The sequence below is a fragment of the Dipodomys spectabilis genome, unplaced genomic scaffold (assembly GCF_019054845.1).
Source record: "Dipodomys spectabilis isolate Male_0828 unplaced genomic scaffold, ASM1905484v1 ptg000138l, whole genome shotgun sequence".
Classification (NCBI taxonomy): domain Eukaryota; kingdom Metazoa; phylum Chordata; class Mammalia; order Rodentia; family Heteromyidae; genus Dipodomys; species Dipodomys spectabilis.
This window is the reverse complement of record NW_024870815.1, coordinates 10,296,087-10,316,151: the sequence shown is the minus strand read 5'-3', so window position 1 is coordinate 10,316,151 and position 20,065 is coordinate 10,296,087. Positions and strand designations below refer to the sequence as shown.

General features: G+C 40.6%; 1 protein-coding gene across 1 annotated transcript; it reads left to right on the top strand.

Moving 5' to 3' along the window:
* The first annotated feature begins 1,322 nt into the window (after positions 1-1,322).
* Tmem267 (transmembrane protein 267) lies at positions 1,323-7,816 on the top strand. Its single transcript, XM_042690600.1, has 3 exons — positions 1,323-1,506; positions 5,372-5,757; positions 7,149-7,816. Exons 2-3 carry the CDS (start codon positions 5,446-5,448, stop codon positions 7,482-7,484), a joined length of 648 nt encoding a protein of 215 aa, XP_042546534.1. The 5' UTR covers positions 1,323-1,506; positions 5,372-5,445; the 3' UTR covers positions 7,485-7,816.
* Positions 7,817-20,065: the final 12,249 nt, after the last annotated feature.

Below are 20,065 nucleotides of genomic sequence, written 5' to 3'. Positions count from 1 at the left end.
TAGGATTACAGGCGTGAGCCACTGGTGCCTAGTTTCCAAGTTTCTTTTTTAATATGCAAAATTGTACATTTGGTCATTTGCTCTATAGTCTATCTGCAATAGGACTATGGAAAGAGAACTATATCTCAAAAGAAAAACAGACCTAGATGGCTTAGTGGTAGAGTGCTTGCCTGCCATGCATGAAGCCCTCAATTTGATTCCTCACCACCACGTAAGCAGAAAAAGCCAGAAGTGGCACTGTGGCTCTAGTGGCAGAGCACTAACCTTTAGCTAAAGAGCTGAGGGACAGTGCCCAGGCCCAGAATTCAGCCGCCACGACTGACAAAAAGAAAACCAGACCTAGACAATAGTGCAAGCTACATATTAAGCACTTCAGAAGAGTTATGTTTTATTTAAACTTTCTCATGAACTAGATACCTTAATTTCTTTTGAACATATATGCTACTAAATTTGCAGAGGAGGAATAAGCTCACGAAAAGTGTTGTATAGTACACCTTTGCCTGTGGAAAGAACCAAACATCTAAAAAGATTTGGTGATACCAAAAGCTGTCAGAAATGTTCTAATTTTTTATTTTCTCTAAAAGAGCTGTCTGGCTCTTCACAAAAAAGGGAAGCAAGAAAAGAAACAAGTAGAATGGATGGATAGTAGATTGGAAGTAGTTAACATCCGAGTTAAGTAGGGAAAATGCTCTCTTCGGCTCTTCTGTGGGCTCATGCACATTTCAGGCCTCTATATTTCCAAACAGAGAAAGCTTGAACTCCATAAAGTCATTCTGTAGCTTTGCTTGGCATACTCAGAGTACTCAGTATGTGTTGTATAAATGATTCAGTGCCTTTAGGCAGTAGACTGATTAAAAGAACCACATGGACTGGGAACATGCCTAGCCAAGCCAAGGCCCTGAATCCAACAAAGAAAATAAGACATGTTTTCATGTCTTGCCTTAGATGTGACTTGTTTTGAGGAACTTGGTAGGAAGGGTAAATAGTGTCCCCACTCTTCGGGCCTCTTCTTTTGGGGCCAGTGCATTCCATGAAGCTAAATTCTCCTTGATGCTAAGCTAGCGCTCAGTCAAAGGCGGGACTGCCCTTAGGCGTCCAGGTCCAGCAACCATGCTTAAGTACAGTTAGTTGCTTCCCTGTGAGCTTTTGTGGGCATCAGCAGTAAGGGTTGGGAGGTGTCCTAGCCATGTCTTTGCTGTGATGGAGACGTCCGCCAGGGGGCGGGGCGGCGCGGCAGGTCGGGGTGGGGGGGCGGTGCGGCGCGGCAGGTCGGGGTGGGGGGGGCGGGGCGGGGCGGCGCGTCCCTTCCCCGACAGCTGAGCTCCGCGTCTCCTACCCTGGAGGGCTCACGGCGGGACGTGGAGACGCACCGCACCGAGGCCGTCGCGCGCCGCGCCCGGCTCCTCAGCCGAGAAGCGAAGCCTCGGCTTGGACAGCAGGAAGCGAACCCGGCACTTTCCACTCTAGCCTCCGGGTCGCCTTTCGAGGTGTGGTGGTGAATACAAGGTACTGCCATCAGCCAGAGCCCAGATAAGGCCTCCTTCCTCCCCGTGGGCCCAGCGCGATGGAGCCCGTCAGCGTCTCTATGGTGGCGGAGCCTGCGCCTCTCTGTTGATCGAGCCTGAGTCTCTCTGGCGCCCTTACCTGCGTCTCTATGGTATGGGTTGAGGGGCGGGACTGAAACTGAGCCGGGCCGCACAATGGCTGGGAGGACGAGGGGGCGGGGACACGGTGTCCAAAGAGGCGTGGCGTGGTGTGTCCTGAGAGCCAATGACCTGGAGCGGGCACGTTCCTCCTGCGTGGTGCCCGCCTTCTAGATACTCCTGTATCTAAAAGGTACAGCCCTCTTCTGGGATCCACGTCTCTGGACTGGCTGTGGCCTGGGCAGGGCGCAGACTTGCTGGAGGACCCTGCTCCCGGCAGAAGAGGAAGTGGCGCTGTGGCTCAGTGGTAGAGCGCTTGCCTTGAACTGAAGAGCTCAGGGACAGCGCCCAGGCCCAGAGTTCAAGCCCCACGACCGACCAAAAAAGGTAGCAGAGCCCTTGGCACCTGGGCTCCCAGAGACCTGAATGCGATGGCACTGGACCTCTTCCTGCAAACCAAGGCTTCCTGCCCCGTTTTTATAATTGGTATTCTAAAAACTATCGCTTCACTGCAGCCTCAGGAACCATGACAGAGAATTGCTGAGATTTGAAACTTGTTGAAGTTTCAAAGAATTGATTATGGTGAGAATAAGCACTAAACATTTAAAAATATAGTTTCAGACATTGATAGGGAACAATATATAGCACATAATGTCCAGTGAGTGTGACTGTGGGGTTCAGGAATAACCACGTTACATACTTTGAAGCCCCATAGTTGATTGCGTTGCTATAATGGGGATGGGAGTTGAAAAAAGTTGGGTCGTTGCAGAAAGTGGCTCTTGCAAATCACAGAAAAAAGTATGATTTGAGTGACTGTTAGGTAGAGAAGTCAAATAATATTCCTATGAGTATGTAGTTAATACTGGGAGGATTGTCTAGGATTGTAGCTCAGTGGTATGATATTTACCAAGGCCCTGGATTCTGTCCCCCAAACAGCTTTTATTTTAAACATTAAAATAACAATTAGAATTAAAAAAAAATACTCTCATAATCGAAGTTTATAGTATAATATAAAAATAATTTGTTCACACCATATTAGTAACATGATTCTTTCAGGATAAAGAAATAATGAGGGGTTGGGAAGGTGGCTCAGTGGTAGAGTGCTTGCCCCTCAATTATGAGGCCCTGGGTTCGATTCCTCAGCACCACATAAGCAGAAAAAGCAGAAGTGGTGCTGTGGCTCAAGTGGCAGAGCATTTGCCTTGAGCTGAAGAGCTGAGGGACAGAACCCAGGCCCAGAGTTCAAACCCCACGGCCAGCAAAAAAAAAAAAAAAAAAAAAAGAAAGAAAGAAAAAGAAATAATGATTTCCAAATACTTTCAACTGAGGTAGAGGCAAAATGAAAAAACAAAAACATTACACTGTCATGAATCCTTTCTAGCAACCTCAGGACTTACTATTTTTTGTCACTGTGACAAATGCTTAGAAGGAGGAATTACTTGTTTGGGATCACAGTTTCAAGAGAGTTTAGTTCATTGTGAGGGGGCAAAATAGTTTGCAATTGTGGCTAGAAACTTAGAAATAGCAGAATAAAGGAAGGGGCCTGGCAAGATAGAACCCTAAGAACATGCACCAAGAGACCTATGCCTTCCAACTCTCCTTGTAGCCTAACTTCCATTACATGTATTCATAAATATTTCATATTTGTTTATTCCTCAAATTTTGAGTTACAAATGTCCCATGTTCCCATTTTTTCCCTTGTTTCTGGTGTAATGAAAAGAGTTTTAACATTTTTCATAAAGCAGCCACATTTTTCATCAGTCTTCAACTGTTCCTTTGGATAGGCAATCTTTTCACCTGCAAAGGAATGTAATTTTCCTTTCCTCCCATATGTAATGATGTGTTTTCTTTCCTTTTATCCTTCCCTCCCTCTTTCTTTTTCGGGTCCTGGGCCTGGAACTCTGGGCCTGGATGTTGTCCCTAAGGCTCCTTTTGCTCAAGGCTGGCACTCTACTCCTTTAGCTATAGTACCACTTCCAGGCTTTTTCTGTGATTAATTGGAGATAAGAGTCTCACAGAATTTTCTGCCCAGGATGGCTTTGAACTATGATCCTTAGGTCTTTCTCCTGAGTAGCTAGGATTACAGGTATGAACCACTATTGTCTGACTCCTTCACTACTTTGACTAACAATGTTATAGTAGCTACCCTTTCAAGGTAATAGTCCTAATTTTCATCTTTTGGTTTCTAAACCAAGTGGTCTCATCATTGTTGTTAAAACTAGTGGTTCTTTTTTTTTTTTTTTTACTGTATTTTTTTTTTTTGTCTTTTCTTTTTTGGTACTGGGGATCGAACCCAGGACGTTGCACTTGCTAGGCAAGCGCTTTGCCACTGAGCTACATCCCAGCCCTTGTTTGGGTTTTTTTAACTGTATTTTTTTTTTTTTTTTGTCTATAAACTAGTGGTTCTTGATGTTTACTGAATGTAAGAATTACCTGATATATTTTTAGCAAGTATGTGTATCAGAAATAGATAATATATTTTACCAAATGCCTTTCAAGAACTGTATTTAATATGCAATTCCTAATACATAACAGATATAGTGTATGATAGTTTCTCACTGAATCATTCAACAAATGTTTATTTAGTGCTCACAATAGGGGAAGTCTTTCCTCTCTGAGCTTTTTTCTTCCTGAAATGTTTCCAAAGCATAAATACTTGAAAGATAGGCTACTCTTGTTTGTTATCATTATAAAGGTGATGTACAGAGGGGTTACAGTTACATAAGTCAGATAAACCTTACATTTGTTTTTGGAGAATGTCACCCTTTTCCTCACTCTCTATACACAAGTTGTGTAGTTCATTTTCAATATAGTGTCTAGTGAGCATTTGTTTACCCTTTGTTCCTCCATTTCTGTGCCCCTCTTTACCCTACCAAAGACAGATAAAGGAAAAAAAAGTAACAAAGAGAACCTCTTATTTCTATTTCCTGGGGTTCATTTTGATAAAGATTATTTTATATGATCAGATTAATCTCTTCTTTTGACTGCAAAGGTATTACTTGTGCTCCTATGTAAGGTTAATGTCTTCCAGCTAATTAGGCCACTGCATTTTTTTTCCTTTTTTTTTTTTTTGCCAGTCCTGGGGCCTAACTCTGGGCCTGGGTGCTGCTGCTTTTGCACAAGGCTAGCACTCTACCACTTGAGCCACAGTGCCACTTCCAGCGTTTTCTAAGTAGTTTTATTAGAGATAAGAGTCTCCTGGACTTTCCTACCAGGTCTGCCTTTGAACCATGATCCTCATATCTCAGCCTCCTGAGTAGCTAGGATTACAGGTGTAAGCCACCAGCACTCGGCTTTTTAACCTGTTAAAAGTGATGATATGTATTACATTCTATTCATAGAATGTACTCTGCATATTTCTACTTGAGACCTTATTGAGACTTTTCTTGTGGATAAGTACATATGTAGTTGTTAATTTTTATAAATGTTTATATACATACGTATTTATACCTAAATGTGTATATATAATGTATTTATGTGTATATATGCATATATTTTATATACATATATATTTAATTAAATATATATATTTAATGATAGGCAAACATCCTATACATTGTTTTTTATCTGATTATATTATGTATGATATAACCTTGTATAATATTACAATGAGACTATTTTATTCTTCTGAGTCTTAGTGAATCATTTTTTTGTCTTGAAATATGTTTCATGTTGATAGTAGCACTGCTGCTTTACTGGTATTTATGTTTCTCTACTTTCTATTTTAGGGTGCTGTGGCTGCCAACAAGAATGGTCCCTGCATTCCTGCTGGCTTTTCTTAAAAACTGATGTATAGTTTAGGATGGCATCCGAGACTGAGAAGACTCATGCTCTACTCCAGGCTTGCAGCACTGAATCTATTGTTTGCAGCATTGGTCTGGGCATATTTTGCCTAGTAGCTGACAGACTTCTTCAGCTTCCCCTAATTCAGCAAAGTGACTGGCTTCGTGCACTCTCAGACAACGCAGTGCATGGCATGATTGGCATGTGGTCATGGGCAGTAATCACTGGAGTCAAGAAGAAGACTGACTTTGGAGAAGTCATTTTAGCTGGATTTTTAGCCTCTGTTATTGATATAGACCACTTTTTTCTAGCTAGATCTCTGTCTTTAAAGGTAAGGAGCATGTTTACTTTTCTGTGTTTTATGTATATATATATATATATATATGTATTCTCATATTGATCTTCACAGCCTCATTTAGAGTCAGAGAAAATTAATCTTATTTTAAAATAAGAAAGCCTGTTCAGTCATCCTTTTGGAGTATTTAATACTTCCTTACAGATGCATACAGGCATATTGCTAATCATATTATTTGTCATCACCAAGTGCTGGGGATACCTATAGAGTAAGGCCCCACTAATTGTGTGTGAGAAGTTCAGTGCTCACTTACAAAGAATATATTAGCACATTGGTTTAAATTAAACTGGCAGCTTCAGGGCTGCCCTTGTTCTTTCTGTATCACTGCTTCTCCTCAGAGCTACACTTCATTTTCTCCACTTATTCTTTATGCTTTACAGTCAGTGAGAAGCTTTTACGTGTACCACAAGAGTTGTATAATTTGATGCTGGTGATGTACATCTTTAATTCTAGCTACTCAGGAGGCTCAGATCCAGAGGATTATATTTCATAACCAGCCTAGAGAGAAAGTCAGCTAGACTTTTGTCACCAAAATAACCAAGCAAAAAGCAGGGCTGGAGGAATGGCTCAATAGTAGAGCACCAAGTGAATGAAGAAGATTGAGACTCTGAGTTCACACTCAAAAGAAAAAAAGGTTGAATAACTATGATTTTTCAGTTCTGGGGAGTGACCTAAGTTTATTAGTCAACAAAACACAGGAAAGATTACCAAAAAAAAAGAGAGAGAGAGGGAGAGAGAGAGATAGTAATTCCAGCCATGGGTTTAGATATACCTGTTAACAGATACAATGATGTTCTAACATCAAGGATATTTATGGTGAAAAGTTGCTTGGGGGTTTCACCCTAATTTACCCTAGATGAGTTGCCCCACTGTGTTTGGGACATGTGGCATATTTTATCCTTTTTGTTGTCAGTCTTATCAGTTGGGCTCACAAATTTTCAAGATTGACCTGTTTATATGTCAACACATGATGATACGGTACCTAATAAACATCCTCCAAACAACGAATCTGTTTTGCCCAGAAGATAGGAGTACATTTTTAAGATAAATATTTTCCTACGCAAATAATTTTTGTGCCTTACCTGGATGACAGGCATACACTACTACACCCACTATTTTTTTGGTCTGGTGTGGCCTCACCTCGAACCATGATATTCCTAATTGCCACATCCTGAACAGCTAGGATTACTGGCATGAACCACTGGCTCAAGACTGCTTATGAACTTTTTATACAGTTTCTCTACAGTGACATATTAACTTGGCGTTTCCAATAAATTCTGGATATGCTACTTACTAAGAAACAGTTATAACATTTTGTTTTTCTGAGAAGTAATTGACACAAGCTACTCTTCTTCCCCTGTCCACAGGCTGCTTTGACTCTTCCACGAAGACCTTTCCTTCACTGTTCTACTATGATACCCATCATGGTTCTGACTCTGAAGTTTACTATGTACCTTCTCAAGGTCAGAGACTCATGGTGCTTTCTTCCCTGGATGTTATTTGTATCCTGGACTTCACATCATATCCGTGATGCAATTCGTCATGGCTTGTGGATATGCCCATTTGGAAAAACTTCTCCTTTGCCATTCTGGCTTTATGTAATGACAACATCATCTTTACCTCATATATGTTCACTTGGTATGTATGTAACAGGGACCAGACAATTGATATCTTCCACACAAGGAACTCTCATTAATGTCTGAGAGAAGGGATGCAGAAGACAATAATGAAGGGTAGCCAATACTGAAGTGACATTTTATAAACACATTTACATTGATAATTTTTTTATTATTGCTGAGTCTACTTGCTCAGCAGGCATGTATGGTTTTTTAAAAAATTATACTTGTTACAGTTCTAACTTCTTTCAGATATGTCATTTTGCTACAATTCATTTATTCCATGATATATTTTTATTGCTGCTTTTGATTATCTGGGATTACTAGAAGTTTTGCTAGAAAAACATAGAATTAGTTGTCTTGAAGTCTATCTGTAAGTCTCTTTCCTGATGAGAGCTCACTTTTGGGATCACTAATTTGGGATGACTATTTTGATTCACAATTTCTTGAGATAAATCCTGAATAAGATATATGATGAAGAAAAACATATATTTAAGTGTGTTGGCTCTGAATGAAATTTAATTTGCAGAGTGCTTTATGAAATCCAATTATTGACAAAATCTGTTTCAAAGCACTTCAAAACATTCATAAAAGACAATAGCTAACATTAGATATAGTTATGACTTTAGAAATCAGTTTGGGTAATAATTATTATAATATGTTGGCTATAGTTACGTTTACTGAAATAGTGTTCGTGTTGCTTTTTGGCAGTATTGAGGTTTGAACACAGTGTTTTATACTTTTTTTTTTGTCCGTTGTGGGGCTTGAACTCTGGCCCTGGGCGCTATCCCTCAGCTCTTCAGCTCAAGGTGAGCACTCTACCACTTGAGCTACAGTGCCACTTCTGGTTTTCTGGTGGTTTATTGGAGATAGGAGTCTCATGGTCTTTCCTGCCTGGGCTGACATTGAACTGCGATCCTCAGATCTCAGCCTCCTGAGTAGCTAGGATTACAGGCATGAGCCACGAGTGCCCAGCTAAGTGTTTTATACTTTCTAAGCATGAGTTTGAGCCAAAGCTCCAGCCCTTTTTGTGCTGCTTAGTTTTGAGATAGGATTTTACTTCCTGCCCAGGCATGTGCCTAGACCATGAGCTACCATTTGTAGGCTGGAATGACTAATTGCTTACCACCACACCCAGCTCTTGGCTGAGAAGGGGGTCTCAAATGTGTTCCTGTCCTGGCACTCAGATCTCAGCCTCCTGAGTAGCTAGGAATACAGGTATGAGCCACTGGTGCCCAGCTAGAACAGTTTTCTTATTGCTAAATGGATTATAGTGTTATGTTTTACAATTTATTAGATTTTAAATCTATTGATTACCTTTCAAAAGTAATTGCTATATTAATTTGGTTGCTATGTTAGTAAATATTATATAATGGGAGTAAATTTGGAGATATTTAAAAGTCATCTGATTTAAGAAATACATGGAAATAAGATCAATATCTTATTAATAACTTTTTCTAAGTTTTAAAAACTTTATTTTTCTTGCTCCATATTAAGCAAAGGAATATCATTAAACCAGATGTCACATTGTCAGTTGAGGGCTTGTCTAACTTAGTGTGTATGTGGGTGCCATCCTGGCACTTAAACTCAGGACCTGGGTATTGTCCTTGAGCTTTTCTGCAGAAGGCTAATATTCTACCACTTGAGCCACAACCCTACTTCAAGCTTTTTAGTGGTTAAGAATCTCACGTACTTTCCTGCCTGGGCTGGCTTTGAGCCGAGCCTCTTCAGTAATTAGGACTACATGTGTGAGCCACTCTTACTCAACGAAAAACTGAAAATTTTGTGGAACGCCTCAGTTCCTATCTCTGTCATCAGAAATGGCCCTTCTCCCCTAAATGGTCCTTGAAAGCTGTGATTGCAATCTCTAGGGAACCAGCAACTTAGCTCCCAGTTCATCACTTCATTCATTCCTAGAGAAATCTGTGTCCTGCCGGGCGCTGGTGGCTCACGCCTGTAATCCTAGCTACTCAGGAGGCTGAGATCTGAGGATTGCGGTTCAAAGCCAGCCCGGGCAGGATATACCGTGAGACTCCTATCTCCAATAAACCGCCAGAAAACCGGAAGTGGCGCTGTAGCTCAAGTGGTAGAGCACTCGCCTTGAGCTGATGAGCTGAGGGACAGCGCCCAGGCCCAGAGTTCAAGCCCCACGACTGACAAAAAAAAAAAAAAAAAGAAATCTGTGTCCATGCAACACTGTATTTGGAGTTGGCTTGAACCTTGCTTCCCCTATATATCTTCTCCGTACTCTTGACATCTGGTCACTTAATGTTCCTCCTGGCTCTCTCACTGACCCAACTTCCTAGTTGCTGTTTTCATGAGCCGAATCATTCCTACTGGCTTCAGAAAAACTTCTCCCAAATGAACTATTTTCTTCTTATCCCCAAGTGTCCCCAACTGGAAACATGAGTCTGCTGAGATGATCTAATGTAAGGCCTCAGACCAACAGGATGACTTAGGTGAACTTTCTTGAAGAGCAGAAGGCACAGGCTACAGAGTGTGAAGAACTGTCAAAGGTTAACAGTTTCAACCTATGCATAAGCCCAGAGATACATCTCCAGTCAGGCCCAAGGACATCTGTGGAAGGATGTTTTTCCTTTTCCTTTTTCTCTTTTAGAGACATGCCTTGAATTCAATAGCTTCTTCATTACTGGGATGACAGGCACAAGCCACCGCACCTAGCTTGAATAAATACTTCTTGTACAAAGTTTCGTTGGTGGACTTTGAATTTCCCAAAGCTACACCATGATGATTGAGATTGTTGAGCCTGTGCCCTGCCTCCAAATTAGACAAGCCCAGTGATTGCCAACCCTACCTTTATAATTTTCAAGAGAAGTTCTAGTACATTCTGTCTTTCTATTCTGTTCTGTTTTTCTTTCATGTTATCTGTGTCCTTAATATTGGCATATACAGAGTCTGATTTATGAGTGTAAGGCTCACTGGCAACTTGCACAATTTTATGGCAAACAGGCAAACATCAGGTGATAGAATAGATGATACTTAACCTCTGGAAAAAGGTGGCACTGTTTAAAAGTACTCAAACCTGACTTATGTAACTTTACCCTTTGTACATCACCTTAACAATAAAAACTTGTAAAAAATGTGTGAAAATCTTCAGCTAGGCCTGTGTCATATTTTAAGTACCATATCAATTTAAGTGTAAATAATGGTGTATGTTGTGCTGTGTATTAAACTCTCCCTTAAAGGCAATCTTGTCTCCCTAATAGCCTATTTCATATAGTTACACCAGAAGTAAAATAGAAATAAGTATAAGCATGCTAATTACCTAGCTTAAGTCAGCAACATCTTGTGGTCTGTGAAGCGTATTTTTGACTTTCACTCCTTGTGCAGGGTAGTTTGACTGCAAGCACTTAGCTTTTATTCTCTATATTATGTCATCTTTTATGATAAGTATGCATGCATTTATATTAATAAAACCATTTAGAAATATTTGCATTATCTTTCAGAAGTTGTACAAAGGGGTTACCTTTCAACAAAGCACTTTCTTTTTTTTTTTTTTTGGGTCCGGTCGTGGGGCCTGAACTCTGGGCCTGGGCGCTGTCCCTCAGCTCTAGGCTAGCGCTCTACCACTTGAGCCACAGCGCCACTTCCGGCTTTTTTCTTTTTGCTTATGTGGTGCTGAGGAATCGAACCCAGGGCCTCGAGCATGCAAGGCAAGCGCTCTACCACTGAGCCACCTTCCCAGCCCCATCAACAAAGCACTTTCTGAGCACAATGTGTGTCCCTTTCAGTGTTCCCTCCCATCCCCCACTCATTTTTATTTTCTATGATGAGTAAAGTTCTCCAGCTGTGGGGCAGCTTTCTCTGACACCAGGAATCTCACCTCACTGCACCTCAGGCAGGAGCTGTTTGTCCTGTTTGGCAGGGAGCTACTGAGAAGTTAGTGTGTCCACATTGGATTCAGTACATCAATTAGACACACATAGCCACATCTATTATAAGTTGTGGTTTTATCAAAGTCCAGCAATATACCATGACCTAACTCCAACTCAGGTGGTTCATAGTGATTTCACTGATCTGAGAGACTCCTCCTAAAAATTGATTCATAATTAATTTGCATCTTGTATAAGTCCAAGGCATTGTCCTCTGGATCTGCTTGATGTCCCTGCACTCTCTAGGAACAGCGATTATAATGAAAGGGCTTTTGGAGCGTTTTCCTCTTTTCACTTACTTTACATAACACTATTTAACTTACGGCTTCCAGGTGTGGCTGTTCCAAGCCTACCAACCTTATAATTGCCTGATCAGCAGAGGAACGTCAGATGCAAGCGCCCAGCAACTTATATGGGGATTCTCCTTAGACTTCCATACTTCCAAAGAAAGCACTCACCTGAATTTGCAGGCCTTTAATTTAGTATTCATTGACTTAAATTGAACACTGCCCAGATTCCTAGGTCATCAGTATTGATAATTAAACACACCAGTTAAAAATTGGTTGATGATAAAGCATAAACTGGAAGACAGTGGAGGTTATGTAACAAACTGCGTGCATGTAACATATTTTAATAGCAGTGGGAAAGTATTTATGAGATAAGCACAAGGCCCCGTTTACGTGCAGAGGCCCTGTTTGTCTTGAATCCATGTATAAATGCCGCAGTTCTTTTCACCTGGACTTCCTCAGCTGGTTGCCCTGCAGCTCTAACAATAGGCTCTTAGTGTTGGTTTCAGTTCCCTGATAGGTAGAAACTCTGGTGTTTCTCTAGATTCTAAGCTAATTGATCTGAGCTGTTTTTCTTCAATCTAATCTCCAAAAAGGGTGGCTTGGGCCACAGTCCAAGCCTTCTGGGAAAAGTTCTGCCATTCCTGGATGTGACATCCCTTCTTCCTTCTCAACACATCAATTCCAGTGAGACTGATAAAAATGAAACTCAGAAGATGTTTGAAAGAATAAATGCTACAAAAGAGTGAGAAGAGGACTGGGAATGTGGCTTAGTAGTAGAATGCTTGCCTAGCATGCATGAAGCCCTGGGTTTGATTTCTCAGTACCACATAAACAGAAAAAGCTGGAAGTGGCACTGTGGCTCAAGTGGTAGAGTGCTAGCCTTGAGCACAAATTGGCTTAGGGACAGTGCCCAGGCCCTGAGTTCAAGCCCCACAATGGACAAAAAAAAAGTGACAAGAAAGTGGAAGAATGCCTATTTTGCCCAATAAAAGAGTACATGTGTGCATCCTGTATCTTTTTCTGTTGAAATACGTTACCACACACACAGACACACACAGATATACACACAGAGATAGATTTTTTTCCTACTGTTTTGAACGTTTTCACTTGTAGACCAGAGGTCTTTTCTTATAGTATCTTTGTTTTGCAGTGGTGGGGATTGAACCTGGAGACTTGCACACTTCTAGGCAAGCATTCTAGTACTGAGCTACATCACAACCTCCTAGTATATTATTTTTTTCTTGTTGCATTGTAGTCCATTATATGGGAGTGCCATAATTTACTTCCTTAAAACAGTATTCATATATTTTTTAATGTTTTGCTATTTTAATGCTCATGAAATGCTTCTATTTATGTCTTTGCATATATCTACTTACATCTGTAACATAAATTCTATTAATATATCTTCATTTTAAGCTGATAGGTATTGTCAAATTAACCTTCTAAGAATTTGCATTTACAGAGGCTGGGAAGTTGGCTCTGGTAGAGTGCTTGCCTCGCATGCATGAGGCCCTGGGTTCAATTCCTCAGCACCACATAAGCAGAAAAAAGCTGGAAGTGGCGCTGTGGCTCAAGTGGTAGAGCACTAGCCTTGAGCTGAAGAGCTGAGGGACAGCACCCAGGCCCAGAGTTCAGACCCTATGACCGGACCCCCCCCCCCCCAAAAAAAAAAGAATTTGCATTTACACTCCTACTAACCATGTATAAGTTAATACATGCAAAAGCCAGGCCATATGAAACACTTACAGCTTTGCTAATTAGTAGAAAAAAACCTCACTTACACTTGTTTTTATTTGTGTTTAAATAATGTTAAATGTTTAAAAATATTAGCCTTATTTTTGTGTTAAATCAGTGACTTCTTTTTTATTGATAACAAGGTGTCGTCATATAATACCTTTCCTTTCATTTACATATATATACATTATATGTTTTTATTGTAAAAATACTGTATAGAGGGGTTACAGCTACATGAGTAAGTTAATGAGTACATTTCCTATTGAGCATTGTTACCTCCTCCTTTGTTTTTCCTCTACCATCCCTTCCCTCCCCTCATTTTTTTTTATAGAGTTTAATTTTTTTCATGATGGTAAAGGGTAGAAATGGGGGTAATCTCTGTCCTTCCTTCCTATCAAAAGATCATGCCACATTGTTACCTCAAAAGTTAGATTAACAAGGAAAAAATACAGCAAATTTATTTGATAGAAACTTTACATAATATAAGAGTTTTTACAATTTACATGACACAAGAATTTTTTAAAAGCATGCATTTAAAAAAAGAAGTTATGCAAATACTTGGGAAACCATAGTGTTAACCAGGAATAAGAAATTCTATGAGGGAAATTCCCTCCCTGGGCTCCAAGTTCAAACTCTTCCTGTTAATTTGTCCTACCTTTTTTCCTCTCTGTTTTTTTTGGCATTCCTGATGTCCAACTCATCACATGTTTAATTGGAGTGTAAACCATACAACTACAGCCCTGAAAAGAACCTCGCTTAGCACTCCTAAAATCCCGCCCCCCACAGATCCTATGCCTTTTTTTGCTAATCCCCTTTTTATAAATCCCCTGTGACTATTTTATATAATCTTCCTCTACTATATTTTTCTTATTATCTGTACAGTATAGAAAACAATCTAAGAAATTCAAATGTAAAGTGCAATTACCAGTTATATTAATAGAAATATTCAGAGGAAGTCAAGGTACTAATTGTAAACCTTTATTGTCTCACCAGTATGATGAAGTTACATGAGTTTTTTTGAGTTATCCAACTTAGTATTTATTCTTTAAAAGCTGAGCATCTACTATTTGCTAAGCACTGGGCTAGGCATTGGGTTGATTGAGGTTTGAAGTTAAATTATTGTAATAATACATAAATAATGATTTAGAATTTGCATACAGTATGAATTGGGTTTCTGATTATAAATAATTTTTAAATTTTCATTAAAATCTTGTCATCTTATAATTATATATTATAATACATATAAACATGTTACAAACAATGCATTTTGAGGGCAGGATGTGGGGCTTGAACTCAGGGCCTGGGCGCTGTCCCTGTGCTCTTCAGCTCAAGGCAACTGCTCTACCATTTGAGCCACAGTACCATTTCCAGTTTTGTTTCACAGCCTTTCCTGCCTGAGCTGGCTTTGAACTCAATCCTGAGTGGCTAGGATTACAGGCGTGAGCCACCAGTGCCCAGCCAAAAATGCATTTTTTAAAAAGTCAGAATGAAAGTTTCTAAAAGCATAAGTTGGTATCACAGTCAGAGGTCAGAGTAGTAAGTCATCACCTGCTGTGAAGCAGAATCATCCATGGAGCTCTTATAGAATATAAGTGATGACCCACTTTCCTAGAATTTTGGCTTTTAAATGCTAGGGGATGGGCATATTCATGTCAATTGCTTTTTTTTTTTTTTAACATCTCCCAAACAACCAGGTTGGATGCCTAACAAAGTCAGGCTGAAACCTTGCCTGAAGGAAAGAAACGGGAGGGAAAACACCCTGAGTACCTCCGAGGGTGGGGCTACCTGGCCAACCTTCCCTCCTTTCTCTGAACCCAAGGACACTTTCAGCTTCATTTCCTGATCTCCCAGACTCACCAGCAACGCTGCTCAAGCCAGTGGGTCAGGCAGGAATGCAGCGGACAGGATTGACCCTCCTGGCCTTGGCACTCTGCGTGGCTCTTCCAACCTCAGAAGGTGAGTCTGGGTACTGGCCACCTGGGTCTCAGAGGGAGGGGATTCCTCGGGAATTGTGTGGAAGGAGAGGTAGGGCAGGAATTGCTCTCTTCAGGGAAGACTTTTCTATTCATTTCGGATCCTTTTCAAGACAGTGGCACAGGTTTAGATTCTAGGCCATTCATTTCAGAGAGGAAGCTCATTTTAACATGAATTCTAGCATCAGGCCTCTAGAGGATGTAGTATCACTTTGAGCTGCAGCAATGTTTTTGATGACAGCGCGTTACGCTTTCTCTAGCTAAAGTTAAAGCTCTTGCCTGCCTACCTGCCTGTCTGCTCTCTCTCTCCCTCTCCATCTCCCCTCCCCCTCTTTCTCCCCAATGTACAGATTGTGAAAACAAACATAGACTGCATCTTTTAAGTTTCCTAAGCAAAGTTAGACCTAAAAATGGAAACTTTAGTCTGGCCTTGAGAAAAGGGAATAGGAATCCAGCAGTGATACTCACTCGATACTGTGTTGGAAAAGAACTCTACAACTTGCAGGGGAAGGGGGTCAGGAGGGGAGTAACTGAGAGAAAATGAGGGAGAGAAATGTGCTCATTACCTGACTTACGTAACTGTAACTGCTCGTTACATCACCTTTTCAATTAAAAAAAAAAAAAGGAAGTATGATGGAGATTGAACCATGTCAATTATATCAGGTAGAATTAAACTTAGGAGTTGCTGGCAACTTACCACTTGACTAATGATTCCTTTCTTGTTATCTTTTCTTAAGCTTTACCTTGAACAGATTCTCTGAGTCTAGAACATAGGTGGAATATAATTGTGTGTGAACTGCTGTTTGAAAAGTGAGCCAACATTTGAAAAAAAAAGGTGTCACATGAATATATTCATGTATGCACACACCAATTGGATTTATAGCTTCTCCAAAAAGTTGGATCTGGAGGCTGAGAGCTGTAGCTCAGTTATGAAGCACTCAGCATTACCTAAATTTGATTCCCAGTACTGAAAAATAAAGTAAAAATAAGTCAGATCGGACTCCAGTGGTCCTGCTTATCCTGAGGAGAATGAGAGGTAGACTTGGCTCTCTCTGCCCGTCTACTTTGAGGTTTGTTGTTGTCCCTGTAGATATTTTGCTGAAGTCTTCTATATAATGCACCAGTGCACCAGGGGTAAGTAACTAAGCAGAGGAAAATAAAACTTGGATAATCTCCTATTAATTTTTATCAATCTGTATTTATTCTATTAAGAAAAAGACGTGTTTGTCTTTTATGTCTTTGTAACATTTTTCAGAGAAATTCATCATTGAAAATTTAGGACTTTGCACTGTTTCTCCAAGCTCTGCTGGCTCAGGCTTTCCTCCTAATTTTGGCAACTCCACCAACTTGAATTCTGTTGGCACAAAGCTCTGAAACAAAGGTGCACCCCTTCAAACTCCCCACAGTAGCCCTATTCTGGGGCGAGGTAGACAGAGGGGGTAATGGGGAAGGAGGGAGAATGCTTTACCCTGGAAAAACCTCACAAAGGATTGGGTGCTGGGAGAGAGGGTGGGAAGCAAAACACAGGAGGGTTTGAAAGGTGCAGCCTGTGATAATCAAGGGAGCTAAGAGGTCCAGCAGGAAGGAGTCTTTGGTGTAGTCTTGAGGCTTTGCCTAATACAGATTGGCACACAAGAAAATCACACTGACAAGCTTCAAACTTCTGGCATTTAAAAGGAAACGATGTTGGGCCAAAATAAATAAAGCTAGGTCTGAGAACAGCTGTGTGGTACTGAGGGGCAACACAACTGCTTTCCTTAGCATGCTCCCATTCGTGTGTGTGTGTGTGTGTGTGTGTGTGTGTGTTTGTGCGCACATGCACACAAATCCCTGCTTGTGCCAAGTGCTCTGTGAGTGGCACTGAATGATTCAGGCTTCAGAGAGAGATCAGATGACAAGGTGTGGAGCTGGAAAAGGGGACTGGAGACACTTGGCAGTACAGGGTAGAGGACAGGTGATCTTAGCAATGGCTGCAGATTGGAGGAGAGGATAAGGAAATGACCTGTGCCAGTTCAGGACTTAAGGAAATTCTTTTTTTTTTTCTTCAGGCAGAAAGCTGTTTCATCTCTTAACAGTGTCTTAATTGTGTTCTGTACTAATCAGTAAATAGTTGACTTTATCCATAACTAAAAGTGTTGGATTTTATCTGAAGCTCAGACACACTTAAAGCTGCTGACTTGACTCGGAGATCTCAGTGCTGAGTCCATAAACATACCTGTCATCCAATTTCAGTGGCCGTGAGTCAGATTGTTTAAATACACAGCGTAAGGCTTTGTGGGCCTGGCTGTTTTTAACTGTGCATTAAAAATGAAGGCTGCAGGGCTGGGAAGGTGGCTCAGTGGTAGAGCGCTTGCCTTGCATGCATGAGGCCCTGGGTTCGATTCCTCAGCACCACATAAGCAAAAAGAAAAAAGCCAGAAGTGGCGCTGTGGCTCAAGTGGTAGAGCACTTGCCTTGAGCTGAAGAGCTGAGGGACAGTGGCCAGGCCCAGAGTTCAGGCCCCACAACTGGACCAAAAAAAAAACCAAAAAACAACAAAAATGAAGGCTGCAGGGGCTGGGAAGGTGGCTCAGTGGTAAAGTGCATGCCTTGCATGCATGAGGCCCTGGGTTCGATTCCTCAGCACCACATAAGCAAAAAAAAAAAAAAAAAAAAAAGCCAGAAGTGGCGCTGTGGCTCAAGTGGTAGAGCACTAGCCTTGAGCTGAAGAGCTGAGGGACAGTGCCCAGGCCCAGAGTTCAGGCCCCATGACCGGACCCAAAAAAACAAAAAATGAAGGCTGCATTTATGTCCATCAGATACAAGTTCTCAGACACGTTCTCAAAGCCAGTAGGATGACTCCTGAATCAGAGTTGCTGCTCGCATTCTGAAGGCACACCTCATCTTTTCTTTCAGCCACAGGATACCTGATGGAGAGGTTTGGCAAGAGTGAATATACATTTGTGCTTAAAAGCTGCTCTGTGCTGGCTCCTGAGCTCCCTGCTTGCTTTCTGTTTCTCTCAAGGTGTCTTTTTGCTATGTGTGATATCCTATATTCCCTGAATTCTGTATCTTTGTTGACTTAAGTGTCCAGATTTTAATACCCAAATTCAAACACATATAATTTACTATAGATTATTTTAAATGTCCTTTTCTATATCCAGAGAAACTGTGGTATAATAGCAGTCTTCTCAAATATGAGTAATGTTTGGGTCCTTTTTAAGGAATTATCTTAATAAAAATCTATTGATTTTCATTTTATTATGTTTCTTGATATACAGAAAGCCAAGCATAAATCCTTTTATAAATCTTTTCTGTAATTATAAAACCAACATCAATTTAAATTTTAAATAAAAACTCCACTACAAGGCCAAGATGATTTCAACATATTAAGCACATATAATAGTTAAGGATTAGCTGATACTAAAATCACTATTCTGAATATAAATGTAGCCCAGTGGTGGATACGCAGATATTGAGTTTGAGCCTAATATTAATAATACCACGTATATACAGAATGAGAAGTACATATTCTCTCTGCTTTTGTCTGAACCATGATAATGGAATTTGGTTCTGCCTTAACATGAGTGCATTATGAAATTTACTCAGTTCTTTTCTAATTAGCCTGAGACAATTACATTCTTCTTTCTTTCCCTCCCTCCCTCCCTTCCTTCTTTCCTTCCTTCCCTCCCTCCCTCCTTTCCTTTCTTTTCTCTCTCTTTCTTTCTTTTCTCTTTCTTTCTTTCTTTCCTTCTTTCTTTCTTTCCTTCTTTCTTCTTTCTTTCTTTCTTTCTTTCTTTCTTTCTTTCTTTCTTTCTTTCTTTCTTTCTTTCTCTTGCTTTCCTTCCTTCCTTTGTTTTTACTCTTTCTTTCTTTCTTTCTTTCTTCTTTTTTTCCCAGTACTGGGACTTGAGCTCAGGGCCTGGGCTTTCTTTGTTCAAGGCTAGCACTTTACCCACTTGAGCAACAGCTCCACTTCTGGCTTCCCTCCCTCCCTCCCTCCCTCCTTTCTTCCTTTCTTGGTTAACTTGAGATAATATTCTTATGGACTTTCCTGCTCAGGCTGGTTTTGAATCAAGATCCTCAGATCTGACCCTCCTGAGTAGATAGAATTACAGAAACGAGCCACCAGCTTCTGGTTAGACAATTAAGAGTCTTATTGAACTTGGTAACTACCCTAGCATAAACACAAAGCAAAATCCCATAGTCCTAAAAGTGCTCTCTTAAGATAGTCTTCCAGAAGATCCAGAATGTCTAACAAAGTATTGTGATTGAAACAGCATAGTGAAATTGTAAAAATTGTCTGATGAGTTCGTGGACTGTGAGATCACATCTATGATCTCCTTTTCAGAAGTCTATGAAACCCCATTTAGGAAATGCTGATACAATGGAGAAAGTGTAGCAAAGTCATTATTTTTTTCACAGTTATATTCCTACAGAAAAGTGTTAACTATGTGAATCACCAGATCTTGATTTAAAATTGCCATAGAAAGAGGTTACTCACCTTGCATTAATAAGGAGTAAAGCAGAAAGTATCTGACCCAAGTTACTTCGTGCACTGTCCTACAGTTTGCACCTGTAAAGGCTACATTCCAGCCACATTTACATAAATTCTTTTTAATAATTGTATTATGACTAAGATGTTGTATAGAGGGCTTACCGTTTCATAAGTCAGGCAATGAGTCTTTTTTTTATAATGTGCCCCATCCTTTGCTTTCCCCAGTTCCCCCCTTCTACCCATAAGTCACATAGATCATTTCCCACATAGTCCATACTGAATAGCATGATTGCATTTGTTC